General features: G+C 40.9%; 3 protein-coding genes across 4 annotated transcripts; all 3 read left to right on the plus strand.

Annotated features, from left to right (window-relative positions):
- The first annotated feature begins 5,521 nt into the window (after positions 1-5,521).
- LOC128304949 (protein croquemort-like) lies at positions 5,522-7,270 on the plus strand. Its single transcript, XM_053042201.1, has 4 exons — positions 5,522-5,968; positions 6,068-6,906; positions 6,993-7,083; positions 7,157-7,270. The coding sequence occupies exons 1-4, from the start codon at positions 5,528-5,530 to the stop codon at positions 7,268-7,270; spliced, it is 1,485 nt and encodes a 494-aa protein (XP_052898161.1). The 5' UTR covers positions 5,522-5,527.
- A 697-nt stretch (positions 7,271-7,967) lies between these two features.
- Positions 7,968-11,035, plus strand: LOC128304952 (ATP-binding cassette sub-family F member 3-like). The gene is given in 9 exon segments (XM_053042204.1): positions 7,968-8,554; positions 8,617-8,885; positions 8,888-9,026; positions 9,099-9,205; positions 9,208-9,269; positions 9,340-9,741; positions 9,829-10,214; positions 10,490-10,579; positions 10,677-11,035. Coding segments are annotated over 7 exon segments (1,158 nt in total). The 5' UTR covers positions 7,968-8,531; the 3' UTR covers positions 9,985-10,214; positions 10,490-10,579; positions 10,677-11,035.
- A 1,057-nt stretch (positions 11,036-12,092) lies between these two features.
- LOC128304951 (protein croquemort-like) lies at positions 12,093-15,941 on the plus strand. 2 transcript variants are annotated; one of them, XM_053042202.1, is made up of 6 exons: positions 12,093-12,166; positions 13,353-13,620; positions 13,697-14,002; positions 14,073-14,878; positions 14,962-15,052; positions 15,121-15,941. In XM_053042202.1, exons 2-6 carry the CDS (start codon positions 13,495-13,497, stop codon positions 15,268-15,270), a joined length of 1,479 nt encoding a protein of 492 aa, XP_052898162.1. In that variant the 5' UTR covers positions 12,093-12,166; positions 13,353-13,494; the 3' UTR covers positions 15,271-15,941. The 2 variants fall into 2 exon arrangements, with proteins under 2 accessions (XP_052898162.1, XP_052898163.1); XM_053042203.1 differs by lacking the exon at positions 12,093-12,166 and having other exon boundaries at positions 13,059-13,620.
- Positions 15,942-16,579: the final 638 nt, after the last annotated feature.

Below are 16,579 nucleotides of genomic sequence, written 5' to 3' on the forward strand. Positions count from 1 at the left end.
AACATTTATTAGATTAAGGCACTTATTATGTTATAATTATAATACATAGACGTAATGCTTTTCTTATCATTTTTTCTGAATTTGCTAAGATTCCACCACCGATGATGGTATTGTAATGCTTTAATTTGTAGCAGAATTTTGAACAGAAGTTCTCACTGCATCGGATAATTTGAGCTCGTGAATCTGTCTGGTTTGTAGAATACTGATAATCGATTGGCAGTTGCATCAAAAAGAGTGTTAACTGCTTCTCGAAACCCTGTTTTTACAAACAGTAGAATCATGCAAAATGACAACGAGGCAGTAGAAAAGGACTGTTAAACGTATAAAGGGAAAATGTTTGAACACGCTCAGCGCCGCATCACCCGAAGTTGGGTGATGCTAATGGTTACCACCAGGCCGTATCACCCAAAATTAGGTGATGTGTTAAACAAAAAGCCAACTAAGCTTTGACACCGACACCACGGTAAAAATTGCAATAACAATTGTAATTTTTTGACACGGCGCTGAAGGTGTTAAACTGCACACGACCCAAAAAGGGAAATGTATCTCAAACCTGGTAAGGAAGAAGTAAGCATGAATCAAAAATGGTTGAAAAATCTTGAGTTGAAATGTAGTAAAAGCTGGAAATTCTAAGGAATGCAGAAAAAGAGTTGTTGTTCTCGTTTACTTCTTTCCCAACTTTATATGTTGTTATTGGGTTTCGGAAGCGAGAGCGTACTGTACGCAACCCTACATATATATTATTACTCTTATTACTATTTTTATCTATCAGAACAAACAGAAACATATGATACAGAGCTTTTTTAGATACACTTTGAATTTCCATACGATTGATTATCTCGTATTTTGTTTCACCATCCTTCTGAAAACAAACTGTGCTTGATAACAATTCATACGAAATAAAATTTGAAGTGATTATACGTTTATGGTGTGAATTCGACTCTAGCTGCTGGAACGAAATAGTTACAAGGTTCAATGAAACATACAATTTTAGCAATTATTATTCTTTTCTTTTCGAAATTATACCGTTAATTTCTAATCTATTCATTAACACACATGAAACATCTGTTATTTAGCCAATAGAAAACCGCCAACAAACATAGTTTCCTCATACTAACAAAACTTGGTGGTGTTGAATTATTATTGCAAATTGTTTGAATATTCCGAATGTTTTCCACTTTACGCAGTTTATTTTAAGTGGTAAGTTCATGTATGTCTGGTGTATGCGGTAGCGGCACAGGTTTCACACTACAGGATCGGTGTAAAATCTTATCCGGACCAATCCTCCGTACGCAAGATTGACTATTGACTGAAACTATGCGTACACAAAATCAAAGAAAGTCAATTAAGGAATAACAGGTCTTTCTAGACCCCCTGATGAGGTTGCTGTACTACTAAAGATGAAGAAGACGAGTCAATCCAGTTAATTTTTCCGTTTTATTTCATTCAGTGCTATATTATTTTCCCATTTTCAAATCGCCTTTCTGTTGTGGAAAACCCGAGTTTATCTAATGATTAACGCTGTAGCTAATATTCTATTCAGCGATACGCACGTATATTTTTGCAATGACTCATAATATCACCAATTGTTATAGGAGTTGTGCAATCTTTAAAAAAAGAAAACAGGCAGTATAAATCCGTAGATAACAAAAACAATAAATATGTGATATAATATGTGTCATACTTTAACGATTTCTTTTATAACAATCATTAAAAAGAGTTATGGTTTGACAACATCTATGCCCCTAGAGGTTGTATTTGGTAGCGACACCGGCCCGACACACAGAAGTCCGTCCCGACCGTTCCGTGATAAGGACTGACTATGCGGCTACATGGTAACATTAAGTCTAGTAAACCAGAAATGGTAGATATGACCTAGTCAGGACGTTATGCCATGAAAAAGACTTTATCCTCTGAGCATTTTCTCAACACAACTACGCCTGATTCCACATAAATAACATTTCACTACATTTTGGTAATTCTCACTAGAATCCTAGAACCTTTGGATGCTCCATTTGTATAAACTGCGGCCAACAAAGTTTGTTTAGGATTTTGTCAAATATTGTTGCCTGAAATATTTGATCCTGATATATTTTATTGCCCGGAAATTGAATTCAGAAATACCGGTTGGCAGCCAGCACAACATCCATATTGCCAGTGCTGACTTGTGACCCAAGATAGGTAGAATTTTGTACGACTTCGAAAGTGTGCTCACCAATTTGTACGTCTTTATCTTCTTTTTCGACACAACAACCTCAGCAGGTCTAGGCCTTCCAATTCTGGCTTTCTTTGACTTCATATGCCCGTAACTGAATAGTCAGTCCTGGGTTGGGTACGGGGCATTGGTTCGGATGGGATTTTAGTCCGATCCTGTCGGGTTGTTGGTGATACCACCCTCCACTTAGTTTTTGAATCAATCGTTAATCTCCAGCCCGAGATTTTCCGCCGACTACTCAAACATTTGGCAAGCATTCGCTACGTAAGAGAGCCGCAAACCAATGAAGTTTATGTCATCAGCTTATCTGGATTGGATGCGATCTGGTTCTGGATTGACTTATCTCTAGCGCTAGGTTGAAACGTAGACAAGCTAACCCATCTCCTTGGCGCAGACCGTTGGTGGTAGCAAAGGGCCCTGAGGGTTTTCCATCCACCGTCACCTGGCTTGTGACGTTCGTCATTGTCATTCGTACTAGTTTGGTAAGTTTGCCCGGGACTTCAAATGAGTTCCATTGCGTCGTGGTTTTTTTTGAAGATTTCTAAGCTGTCGTATGCGGTCTTGAAGTCAATGAAGCGATGGAATGGGTACAACCTGCACCTATCGCTCAAGATCTACGGCATGTTGAAGATGTAATGGTGCCCGCCGCATAGTGCAATCTAATGTGTGCAAATCGGATGGACGAGAACAGTACGGTACAGGGACATCTTGAATCATGTTGTATTGCATCAGGGACGATTGAAAATAAGATAAGACACAAAATCGACACCTATTCTCGTAACAAAGCCATGTAGAGGAGTTATTACCGAGGATCTTTAGAGTGGCAACAAATCACCAACCTCTACTTACACGGTGCATGTGGACCTTGGCCCAGGCAGATTACGACAGGAACACCGAATAGTATATCACCAATCACCTAATCTGTGAGCAGATTAGAGAGTCATTGAGGTTTACAGGATCGCGGTCTCTCATACGATTATTCAGGCATCACCCGTTTCTCAAGACCTTTCATCGATTAGCAGCTCTATTTGTAGTTGCAATGCCAGCATTGAATTGAAGATAGATAGCAATATTTTAATTCAAAAAGTAGTTAATTATCGTAGCAATACTTTTAAATGTTTATTTTATAGGGTTAATTGTGGACATTTTGAGAGTACTGCAGCTACCATGCCATTAACAATCCGTTTCCACTAACGGTAACTAATGATGCTTTATTTTTTAATTTGTTTTCATTACATACAACAATTATTAGCAATTTCGGCATCCATAATACTGATGTGGTTTTAATTACTATCCCATACAGCTCTAGTAAAAACACGATTTTACATCCATTTAGCTTATAATAAGCTGTTGCTTATGGCAAGCGGCATTATTTTATGTAGACGACTTTCATCATACGTTTAGCTGCACATTGGAGCTTAAACAACGTGTAATAGATTAACAATCAAAGTGTTCCACTACGAATTGTTTAAAGTATTGCCAAGAAATTAGTTAAGTGAAGGTGAAGAATCAAATCCATGGTTACCGATACTTGACGACCACGGTGTACCAACGTTAGGAATGTGCGGTTCACCGTCCTTTGACCGGCAGCGTAAGTGGTGTGGTATCGGCCTGACCGAACTAACCGTCATAAATAAGTTACCATACCTGATAAGATTGTTATCGGAGTACTTGTTGACGGGGGTGGACACTGGAGCTTATCCGCGTTCCTTCTCCAATAAGACTTATCGGGGATTCTTAATCCAACATCGTCAACCAACCAACCTTGGCGAAGATAAGATCGGAGCCTCGATCGACTTTTCCTTTTCCTTCGGCCTTTTCTGACGACAATGGTACTAACAATAGCCGAGTGCAGTCCATACTAGGGGGTTTCTTTTTAATTGTCGTATATTGATTTGCTCCTTTTTTGCACACGGTGCTACGGGTCATTTACCAATCAGTGCTGGTGCATGTGTGAATGTGGCTGGAATTGTGAATGGTTCAAATGATTTGATAATGACCAAGGTACAGATACCGCACGCAAATTTTGGTAACATGTATAGTTTAGAATATTTATTTAGTTCTTGTGATTGTGCTCTTGTGTACATGAATTAGAAAGGAAAGAAGCAACTATTAAATTGCCCCGGTTTTATGCTTTTTGTGCATTCTTCTAGATAAGAAAGAAGAACACGTTGATTAATGTGTGTCCATCACAAAAAAAGCCCATCCATCTAAATCGATCAGAAAATCATATATGTGTCACATGTGTACTTCAAGAAATGATCATCTTCAAACCGATCATATTTTTTTGATTGGATGGAGGTTGGATGGTATATCTAAATTCGATAAACTTACCAAGCATATGGTGTGCAGTTTAGTGCATTTACATCATCCTCACCTTGAACTGAAACAGATATCAAAGGGCATCGACTAAGGCTGATAGTGATTGCAGCTACTACTGTGTTAAAAACTGCTTAATCGACCTATCGATCTTCATTCATTCAGGGGCTAAATTATCCTTATCCTCAATATCCCCCTCCCTACTATCCCTAACCTCATTCTTTTTTATCCTAAGAGATGAAAGTGGCCAATCGGCCCAAAATCTCTTTAAAAATATAAACAACAACAACATTCATTCAGGGGCAATAAACAATCTGAACATCGTGTCGATATCAACGATTGCAGAAAAAAAACCGTCATGATAATGGTTCAAATAAACCATGTGCAATAAACAATATCGCATTCGGTGCGATATATCTTGTACAGCGCGCAGGGATGTACTGAAGAAAACAAAACAACAGCGCGGAACATTTTTACGCACACAGAAACACACAAAACGTTTGCAGTATCACCGACGGATTATTTCGAAGGAAAAGATTATGCGTCCGAGGGGGTTGAAATTGATAAATTTAATCGGTATTACAGCACCATAAGTAATATACTACGCACAATCGTATAACAACAGCTAGCACACCTACCGGTACCCTAATCTGGCAGTTTATCTTTATAGTGCCCAACACGATCAACACAAGGCAGTAAAACGTGTGACACAAACCAAACAAACGAAAAAAAAGAATAGGAAAACCAATACCTTTGTAACGTAAACGATTTGCGACAAGAAAGGGAAAATCAGAAACATCCTGATAAAGGTAACGCGCGGGGTTGGTGTGTAATCTAGGCTCTTTGCTAGCCAGCGGCTTCATCTTGGCATCGGCAGTGTCAAAAGGTTAGTAGAATAGTCCTTCGCAGCGCAGTGCCACGTACGGGTGGCCAACGTGTCTGTCCCGTGCTAAACGTAAATTTTCTGTCGAAACTTCGGTTACCAGCCGTACCATGTGCTGCTGTTCGAAGAAATATTCCAACACCGCCAAAAAGCTATGGGCATTTGGCGGTGTCGTGGCGATCTTTGTGGCGGCCGCCTTCTTCGGGTTTGGTCTACCGGCCATCATCGATGCCGTGGCGCTAACGGAGTTCCGCATCAAGGAGGGTGCCCGCGTGTACGAGAACTTCTTCGATGGTGAGGTGCCGATCTTCTTCGATATTTACGTGTTCAATTGGACCAATCCGGAGGAGATCCGGAACCCAGACGTGCGGCCAAACTTTGTACAGATGGGACCGTACGTCTTTTCCGAGCGTCATGAGCGGGGTATGGTATCGTTCAATGCGAACGATACGATCACCTTCAACCAGAAACGCATCTGGCATTACATCCCCGAACAATCCAATGGCGATTATCTAACCGACCGTGTCACTACACTTAATCCAGTTCTAGCGGTAAGATACGGAAACTCGTCTATACATGGCGTGTTAATACGGCGCATTGACGCGAGATAGTCGCTTCATGTTCTAATATCTTCTTTTCGTCACACTTAGACCGTCGGCAAAACGTTGGAAGGAGATCCCTTGCTACCCCTGCTCGATGGTATCATCATGGCGAACAATCTTGCCGAATTTCTATACAAAGATGTACCCGTACATGAGATGCTGTTCGATGGACATCCAGACGAATTGTTGACTACGTTACGAGAGTTGCTTGCCGTATTACCGCCAGGCACTGTGCCAGACATCAACCTTCCACCCTGGGAAGGGTTCGGTTGGTTTGTGGAGCGCAACGAAAGTCTCACCTACGACGGAACGTTCCAGATGGGTACTGGTACCGATAATCGCATCAACACGGGCGTAATGCGCCAGTGGAACAACGCTCCCCAGGTGCCTAACTATCGTGGCTTCTGCGGACAGGTGCGCGGATCGGCGGGTGAAGTGTGGCCACCGATGGGACGCAATTTGGATGACAACATTCCACCACTGAACATCTTCCTGCCGGATCTGTGCAGTGCGCTAACACTGCGCCACGAGCGTGAGTTTACCGTGCACGGACTCGATGGAGAGCTGTGGGTTGGAGATGCGCGCAACTTTGACAACGGGCACACGATTCCGGAAACTGAATGCCAGTGCACATCTCCTGTCGACCAGTGCCCCTTCTATCGGCCCGGTGTGCTCGATGTGTCGGAGTGCAAGTTCGGTGCCCCGCTAGTTGTTAGCTACCCACATTTCTATCTCGCACATCCCAGCTACCGCACTGACGTTACTGGAATGAACCCAGACAAAGCCAAACACGAATTCCGCTTCGCATTGCATCCATTCTCAGGAATTCCAATGACCGCTAACGGTCGCATCCAATATAACATGCATCTCAGAGATAATGGCATGATGTAAGTATTGCATTATCTAATGGTGTTCTCAAACGGTAGAAAAAAAACACGACAACTCAATCGCATCTCTTCTTATACCCACTCAGTTTGTTCCAAGGCGTACCAGATATTATTATTCCCGCGTTCTGGGTAGAGCAACGCATGGTCCTTACCGAAGACATTGCTGATGATCTTAAAGTAAGTATGGCGTCGAAAATGTCGATCGGCCCACCAACTCAATCAAATTAAACTCATATTCTGCTTTTTGTAGCTAATCGAAAACCTTAGATGGGGTTTCATCTATACATCATTCGCCCTTTGTGGGGTGGGTGCTTTGCTCCTCGGTTTATCGCTTTACGCAGCGTTCTTCGTGTGGAAAGACTAAGCTTAAACGTTACGGTCGTTACGACATACCTGATGCAGTGATCCATTAATTATTTTTTACTAAAATTATTGTAAGGACTTTTCACTAATAAAACTGGGATTTATACACTATATCGGCTTTGGAGTTTTGATAGTTAGCAAGTCATAGACCGGACGGCTCTAATGTATATCTGGTTATCTGGTAGATATCGATAAATCTTAGATTTTTCACAAATAACTTTCCATACCTTCTGATTTTACCAAGGATCGTCGCATACGTTCCATTCCGTCTGTAAGCCTTCTTCGAGTTCTGCTGAATTATTATTTTTCGTTCGCGTGGCAATCTTAACACGATCGGGCTTATGCCTCATTTCGATAACACAAACAAATTTACGTCTGTTTTAAAATTGCTGATAACACATCCCAACCGGCATTCGAAGTCATTTTGAATGAACTTTTGGGGTCTCAGTCCGATAAGGTTATGGGCGCTGCATGGGGTGGTGCATGGGGACTGTGGAACAGTATGCGGCGAGTGAAGGTGTTGGGCAAAACTGGGGCCGAGATGAACGCTTGCCCATTGCTGTGAGCGCTCACTCATCGTTTTTTTCATTCTCCTCTTCGTCATCGCTGACCCCCCAACCGGCATTCGAAGTCATTTTGAATGAACTTTTGGGGTCTCAGTCCGATAAGGTTATGGGCGCTGCATGGGGTGGTGCATGGGGACTGTGGAACAGTATGCGGCGAGTGAAGGTGTTGGGCAAAACTGGGGCCGAGATGAACGCTTGCCCATTGCTGTGAGCGCTCACTCATCGTTTTTTTCATTCTCCTCTTCGTCATCGCTGACCCTCTCAACTGTCACCCATTTTGTTTGTTTTGGTTTTTACGGCGCTTCCGCATCGTATCGTTTATTTGAGATATTTTAGTTACAAAAGTGTAGTTTATGCTGTTAGTTTTAGTGGAAAGAATTATAGTGCGGGTATATATCGAGTGTGCACTGCAGAAATTTGTTTCCAATAGGATTAGTGCTTTGGTTTTGATTTTTAGCTGCAGGTATGTATGGATACTGTTGTTCGTTTTGTTCCATGTTTTGCGTACATTTTTAGCCTTGCCGACCGAGAAATTTACGTAAGTATGACTATGTGGTTGCCGACGTTACGAACAATCCTCCTTTTGCCGTCCGGATAATACATGGAGCAGTGTAAACTATCCGGAACAGTACGGATAACACACGGAGCAGTATCCACGTCCATTTGACGATCAACCAAAACAACGTATGTTTCCGGATGTCCCTCGATTGTTTGCTAAGGTGAAATTGAAATTCAGTTAACTAAGTGTTACATCTAACGGCGAGTGATTGTTTTCTTTTAGGCGTAACGAAGCACCGACAACGGAAGCAGCTGCTCTGTCGTGGTATCAAAAACTTACCATGCTGCAGCTGCTGCTGGACGAACCGACCAACATGTTGGACATTGAGGCGATCATCTGGCTGGAGAACTATCTACAGAATTGGCCCACCACTCTGCTGGTAGTGTCGCACGATCGTAACTTCCTCGACACCGTACCGACCGACATACTGTACCTGCACTCGATGCGGATCGAAACGTTCAAGGGCAACTACGAACAATTCGACAAAACGCGCAACGGCACAAGGCACAGAGGCGCGAGTACGAAGCGCAACTGGCCCATCGCAACCACGTGCAGGAGTTTATCGATCGGTTCCGGTACAATGCGAACCGGGCCGCGAGCGTACAATCAAAGATTAAGATGCTGGAAAAGCTGTAAGAGTTTTCGATCTTGAGGAAAGGTAACCGAATCGATGGTAATTGCACGTTTGTTTTCTTCTCTTTTAGCCCCGAACTGAAACCGGTGGAAAAAGAAATTGAAGTGACGCTTAAATTCCCCGAAGTAGAACCACTCAATCCTCCCGTGATGACACTGAACGAGGTGCAGTTTAAGTACAGGATAAGGTGATATTTACGAGCGTCAATTTGGGTGCTAACTTAGATTCAAGGATATGCATCGTAAGTGGAGAATTTGTACAAGAAACGATCGTCTGATTATGATTAATCATATTGCTTACCACACACACAGGTCGGTGAAAACGGGGCCGGTAAGACAACACTGCTGAAGATTGTCGTGAGCCTGCTTCAACCGACGGGCGGTTTGGTCCATTTACATCGTGGCCTTCGGCTCGGATATTTCTCCCAGCATCACGTCGACCAGCTCGATATGACGGTCAACAGCGTGGAACTGCTGCAGAATGCGTACCCGGGCAAACCGATAGAAGAGTACCGGCGAGTACTGGGAAGCTTCGGAGTATCTGGTGATCTTGCACTCCAAGTCGTCGCTAGCTTATCCGGAGGTCAAAAATGTCGTGTCGCATTCGCAAAAATGTGTATGGGCCGACCGAACTTCCTGGTGCTGGACGAACCGACGAATCATCTCGACATCGAAACGATTGAAGCGCTTGGAAAAGCGATCAACAAATACAGCGTAAGGAGAAACTTTTTTTTCTTTATATCAATGTTTACAATGTTAATTACAATAATTACAATGTTCTTCTCTTCTTGCCGGTTTCAGGGCGGTGTAATTCTAGTGTCTCATGACGAGCGATTGATTCGTATGATTTGCAAGGAGTTGTGGGTTTGCGGTGACGGTACAGTGAAGAGCATCGAGGGAGGCTTTGACGAATACCGCAAGATTGTCGAGCGTGAGCTGGAAGCGTTGGCTGCCTAATGAAAACGATAATCCTCGACCTTTCTACTCCCATCCCGTACTTGCAAAGCCTTGCTATTGTATGCTCCCCTTTGTTCACACTAAAAATGTTTCACAATGCTTTTCGTATTGAAAAAAAGCCAAACTGTTACACGTCCAATAGGTACAAAACGCCACAAGGAAATGTTTTAAACCAAGCATGATCAGGAAGCATGAAGCCACAAGTAAAAATAACAGCCTGCTATGACCAGGTAAGTGAAATGACAATACTAGTGTAGGTCATTCGTTGGTAAAACCAAAATGAAACTGCTTTTGAGTTTTACATATTGTTGTAAGATTTTTTTTGCTTGTGCATTGTGTAAAATTCAGCTTAACCTGTCCATCGACGAATATTCATCTTTGGAATGAGCCAATTGCTTGCGGATATTTAATACATTCTTGCACCCATTGCAGGGACGAATAATTTTGTACGGAAAAAACTAATCGTTTCTTGTTATTGTTATATGCCAATCCAACACTGAGGCAGAATAACGAGGCGTAGCGGCAATTTTCCTGCCCAAGAATTTTTCTCGAGGCCGCACAATCAGCAAGTTGCACCGAGAGTACAAATGCAACGGTAAGTGTAACATTTCATATTATGATAACATATGGTTTATATCATTTCATACGATAATAAAGAATAATAATAATAATTAAATAATTAATGATTGCAGATGTGCAACCTGTCGCTACACTTTAAAGGACGCTGCTTTCGATTGAAGCATTGGTTTGTGTTTACCATTTTATACTCTACAAGCACACTCTGGACTGAGCATGTTGCAGCTAAATGCGGACGAAACAACCGACTTATTTAGTATTAATATTTAAATTAATGTAGAATTATTTTAACTTTTATAAATGGCAACATGAACATCATGTAGTCGACGATTGGTTTATGCTATAAAATGTTTGTTTAGTCAGGACTAATTTTAGAATGTAAGCAAGTAATTTTGTGAATTAACATAGTTATTAAGTCTATTTAATGTTAATTGTACACAATTTTATGTTTTAAATTAATTATAATGCTCATTTATTGTAAAACTAACCGTAAAATAAGTTAAATTGTAAATTAACAAAAAAAATGAAATAAAAAATAATTTGATTTTAAAAACGAAAAAAAAAAATAAATTTTAATGATTTTGATGAGGAAAGACCACTGTGTGCATGAATGAGATCCCTCAGGATCTCAGTCATATAGCGACTTCCATCGGGCCGCTCTCGGACCAGAGCTCAAAATTCACTCGAAATTCACCCAAATTGCTTGTTGGGATTGTTGCTTATTGTTTTTCGTTGTACAGATAAATCTTACAAGCCGCTAATACCCGTATCTTATCTTCATCGGAAAATCGTATTTTTACGATTTATTCAGAAGGATATTTATATGAGTAAATGGTTTGCAGCTAATGCAGTGTTTTGAAGCAAATTCGAAAAGTAACTTTTAAATTTTTTTCCAATTGCTTCGAGTAATGTTTGTAATGTCTTAACGAAAAGCTTTACAAATGACACTAACAATAGAACGAGTTATTTTGTGTGGGAAACTTGATTTCAATCACATTATTTTTTTATGTTTAACTATTCTAGCAGAGTTTGTACATTACTTTTACTCTTTTAAATTCCGCTCATTCCGTCTTCAGCTACGCCAGCAGATGGAAACTTTGATCGAACTGTGTGAAACTTTCTCATGCTTTCTCGCTTTGGCAGATTTGATTGTTAGTTGGATAGAAGGAGAAAACAAAACGAGCTTGTTCCATGAGAATTGCTTGATAATTCCCTTAGCTAGATGCAAATTATGGATAGAATAATCCAAACGTGTAGCGTAGGCTTAAGCATCTCACAAATTGTCGACTGGGAACAATTGTCCAACAGGTATGTCAAACGAAATTGAATGCTGAGTGATGTGTGAAAAATTGGTCAAATCGAACAAAAAGGACAATCATGCAAATAATGTTTATTCGTAAATTTAAATAATGAAGACCTATTCACATCATTTTCTTAGAAAAAATATTAATTTTTAAAATCCGTTTTTGAGTTTGACAACCCTACGCTTGACAGCAACCTTTTGACAAGCATGTACTTTCGTTCGTTTCATTCAAGATCTCGCTTTGTTTTCGTGCGTATCGCGCAAGTAAACGACAGAATATTTTCGTGACGGGTGAAAATAAAGGTAAATTTGGGGTTATAGAATAGTTTGTACATCTCAGACAGTTACATTGCTACAAAATCACCATTTTACGGGTTCTGTTGTGGTGGAAGCTATATCGCGTATTATCGATTTGCTCTGTGTTTTCAATAGATCATCTACTGAAGGTCATAACAGTTTGTGTGGTAAAGATTGGAGACGCATGAATCAACATTTTCGCTTTTGAAATCGAACTCTCTAATGCCTTGAACACTTATCTTTCAAAATGCAACTATTCTTTTAACGATTGTAGTGAAATGCCTATCACGTCTAGTAGTGCGTCTAGTTTGCGCCAGGCAAATAAAATAAGAGTGCATCACCTTAGGTCAAGGTATAGGAGAATCGACGCGCAAAAACAAACAATGGTTATCAGCAAAATTGCCTACTCGAACGATTATCAGTTTACAGCAGTCTCCATTTAAAGTGCGACTCTCACACGCTCTGCGATGAAAGCCTCTACGTAATACTTGTTCCAACGCCTCGCTTCAAACCGAGTAATCGAAATCGACGAGGCGATGCGATCTCAAAATTGCATCACGTTGGTACGTAATAGCGGTGCAGCTCAATTTCTCTCCCCAGACTTCACATTCCGGCAAGGTCGTTCATAATGTTATAACGGCCTCTCACCTGTCCCACCAGACACATGCAATTGGGTACCGGTAGAATAAATTACGATGAGTCATCGATATGTAACTGCGAACTGTTGCTTTAGTCCACTTAAGCACACCACGACTACCTACACGACGAAAAGAATGGCCGTAAAGCGAAGTTAGATGTTAATTCAATTATCTACCGAAAGATAGAAACAGATGCATAAAGAATTGTGCAACGCAAGTCTATTTGCATTTGAAGCAAAGAAAGTCAACACGCCCGGAGGAAGTGTGTATTCGCATGGTTCTTTGCATCAGACTCTGATGAGTAAGGCGTGTTGAGGAATGAATGTTATCGCCTACAAACGGGAACACTCATACGGCAGAATGAGCTGACGCATTTGAGATAGAGTTCGTATCCTAGCGATAAGTATAACGTCGAAGAATTAGCAAAAGTGGTATTGGTTTCCCTTTCATAAGTTAGAGAACTTATTTGTTCCAAACATATTTCATTTTATCCAGTTTTTATTATAATATGTTTGTAGTGTTATTGCTATTTATGTATATCAATCTTCTCTTAGCGTACCGGATGAGCTGATAGTATAGCGCAACAAGCCTCTGTACTGCCGTAGCCGGAGCGGCCAAATCAACAAAAGCAATAACACAGCTGCTCCAATACAACCTACCTAGGCGTATCTAAAGTATCCCCTTTCATTAACTACAATGTGTTCAACATGTACAGACTTCCAAAAAAAAATTATATCACTCGGGTGTTCATCATTTCTGATACTGCTGGCGATTGCACTTGGCGTCCTATGGCCATCCATGTCCGAACAGATGCTGCATAATGTAAGTTTCCCATCAAATGATCATGTTCTTTACTTGTGGTCACTGTTTAATTCACTCACTCTTTTCACTCCGGCAGAAACTTGTAATCAAAAATGGATCGACGAACTATGACAACTGGATCAGAACACCGATACCGATGTACCTGGAAGTTTATTTCTTTAACTGGACCAATCCGGATGCAGTACAGGCGAATCAAAGCGTAAAGCCACACTTTGTCGAAATGGGGCCGTATACCTTTTCCGAGGTTCACGAACGAGTCAATCTTGTGTGGAACGATAACGATACGGTAACCTATGACCAGCGCCGGACATGGCATTTTGTACCGGAACTATCGAAAGGCACACTGGATGATGAGGTTACAAATTTAAATATTATTACCTTGGTAAGTACGGATTAACTACTGGTGACTCTTCAGAAATCCTTCTTTGTGTACTAATTGTACTCTTTTCCAGAATGCGGCACATTTTTTGCGTAACTCGTACCCTTTACTGAAACCATTTATTGATATATTCCTCAAAACGGAAGGTTCGTTATTGTGGAAAAACAAACCTGTACGGGAGCTGCTGTTTGAAGGTATTAAAGATCCCCTTTTGGATCTCTTGAAGACACTCAATACTACGACACTAAACATACCTTTCGACAAATTTGGCTGGTTCGTTGGGCGCAACCTAAGCGATACCTTCGACGGGTCGTTTACAATGAAAACGGGAGCTGGTGGGTTGGATGAAATGGGCTTTCTGACGCAGTGGAACGGTTCGCCAAGGACGGGCATGTACCGGGGAAAGTGTGGCGAGGTCTACGGTACCTCCGGTGAGCTCTGGCCCGCCAGTACCAAAACTCCCCCGAACATCACACTCTTCCCATCGGACATTTGCCGTTCCATAACGCTGCAAGGTGTGGAGCAAGTCTCACTGTACAATGTCCAGGGCATGAAGTATGTCGGCGATGATCGTGTCTTCGATAATGGGGTGAAGTATCCTGAGGCAGGCTGCTGGTGCAATGCGGATCCGGCCAAATGCCCAGATTTAAAACCGGGTGTCTTTAATGCCTCGGCGTGCAAATACGGTTCCCCAACATTTGTATCTTTTCCGCACTTCTATTTGGCTGATGAGAGCTACCAAAATGCAGTAACTGGACTGAAGCCAAATCAATCTGAACACGAGTTTTATATGGCTATTGAGCCGAAAACCGGCATACCATTGGATGTGCGTGCCCAGCTGCAAATCAACGAACACTTACAACCGATAAGCGGGTTCAGGTATGTTGCAGTTGGAAATTTAATCATGAATTATCGTAGCCAGTAAAATCTGATGTATGTCATATTTGTATCATTCACTACAGCTTCTATAAGCATGTACCGGATGTGATGATACCGATGTTATGGTTCCGACAACGTGCCACCCTAACACAAGAGCTTGCGGAACAAGCAAAGGTACCATTTGCGTGCACAAAGTAAATCATACCTCTTTTTACTCATCCACATCGTATTATTTATTTCAGTTGGCGCTCGCATTACCGTCGTTGGGTATCTACGTGTGCATCTTCTTTGGTTCCATTGGCACTATTATGACAATTGTGTTCCTATTCTGCAGTATCAAAAAATGGTCTCAAAGCACCGAGCCAATTCCGTACGAAGAGCTGCAAAATTAGATGGGACTTTCTAACCGCACATCAATATCTTAAATAATTGATAAAGCTAATATCCATCAAAGTGCCTTAACGTTGATGAACGAAACGGGCATTCCCAAAGAAAACGGAGGCAAAAATAGTTTTAAGTTACATGTATTACGTGTTTTTCATTCGCTGCGGATTAACAATCTTTTATCATCAAGATATGAGTTATTCTGTTTGTTTTTTTTTCATCAATTTCTTGCCTTCCCTGTATCTCAGTGCTTAAGAAATTCAAGTGCCAAAAGAACGATCTATATAAGATGATGTTCCAGGTGTATAGAGATTATATGTTTCGCATTCCGTCTGAATTCGCTTGCTGCAAATTCTTAGGTTAAATTCTATCCATAATAGTGACTTTAACACCCATACCAAACTTGCTCAATCATTATATAGGCTCGTTTTGTTACCACTAGGATTTCCTTGATAAGTAATTTCGACTGAAATTAAATACAAACGTGATGTAGGGTTTTTCAATCAGTAGGAAAGAGTTTGTGAAGAACGAGAAAGTAGAAATTTAAATTCTAGAAAACCAGAGATCAAGATAGAAATTGTATTTTAGAGCAATAATCTTAAGCGATATATTTTTACTTGGTGAGTGTATGTTACTTTTCCTGTATGTTGGAAGCGAATAAACTGGATAATATGTTTGTTGTAATAACCAAGGGTGTTATGCATTAGGTATCATCTGTTTTCGATCTGGTCTATCAAAATCCTTACCCAGCATTATTTTGCGTGTTTGTATGCTTATGTTGCTTATATGTATACTCCCTTATCTCCTTATTTTTATTTTTCCCTTTCATCATTTCACCGATCTGAGCAAGAACTGTTGTTTCATCTGAGGCTTGTTTATATGATCAGGACAACACTTGCAAAAATGTACGGTAATTTCTAACGTTCAGCAAACTATGCGTTTTCGTATTGCACGATCCCAACGGTTCATATATTTGCCGATCAGAGCAAACGCGCCGTTTTAAATTAACCCTTCTTTATTATAAACTCTGCTTCAAAATTGTACCTATGTTGTGTACAAGTCTTGTCACGACAGAGGACATAAAAGAGTTTTAAAAAATCGATCTTTGTTTTGCATACCTGGCCATAATCGTCGTTGCTATGGTAAGCGTTTCAATATAACAGGTACGTTGACTCACGTACCCTGAAGCATGCCATGTGTGGAAAGGTAGTAAATAAATATCCTTGGCTATTCATTTGTTATTTTAATTTGTTTTGTCTAATGCTATATGCTATATACAGTTTTTAAGCAGATCTTGCTTAAAATTGTAGGATCGTA

This window comes from Anopheles moucheti, chromosome 3 (assembly GCF_943734755.1).
Source record: "Anopheles moucheti chromosome 3, idAnoMoucSN_F20_07, whole genome shotgun sequence".
NCBI classification, from domain to species: Eukaryota; Metazoa; Arthropoda; class Insecta; order Diptera; family Culicidae; genus Anopheles; species Anopheles moucheti.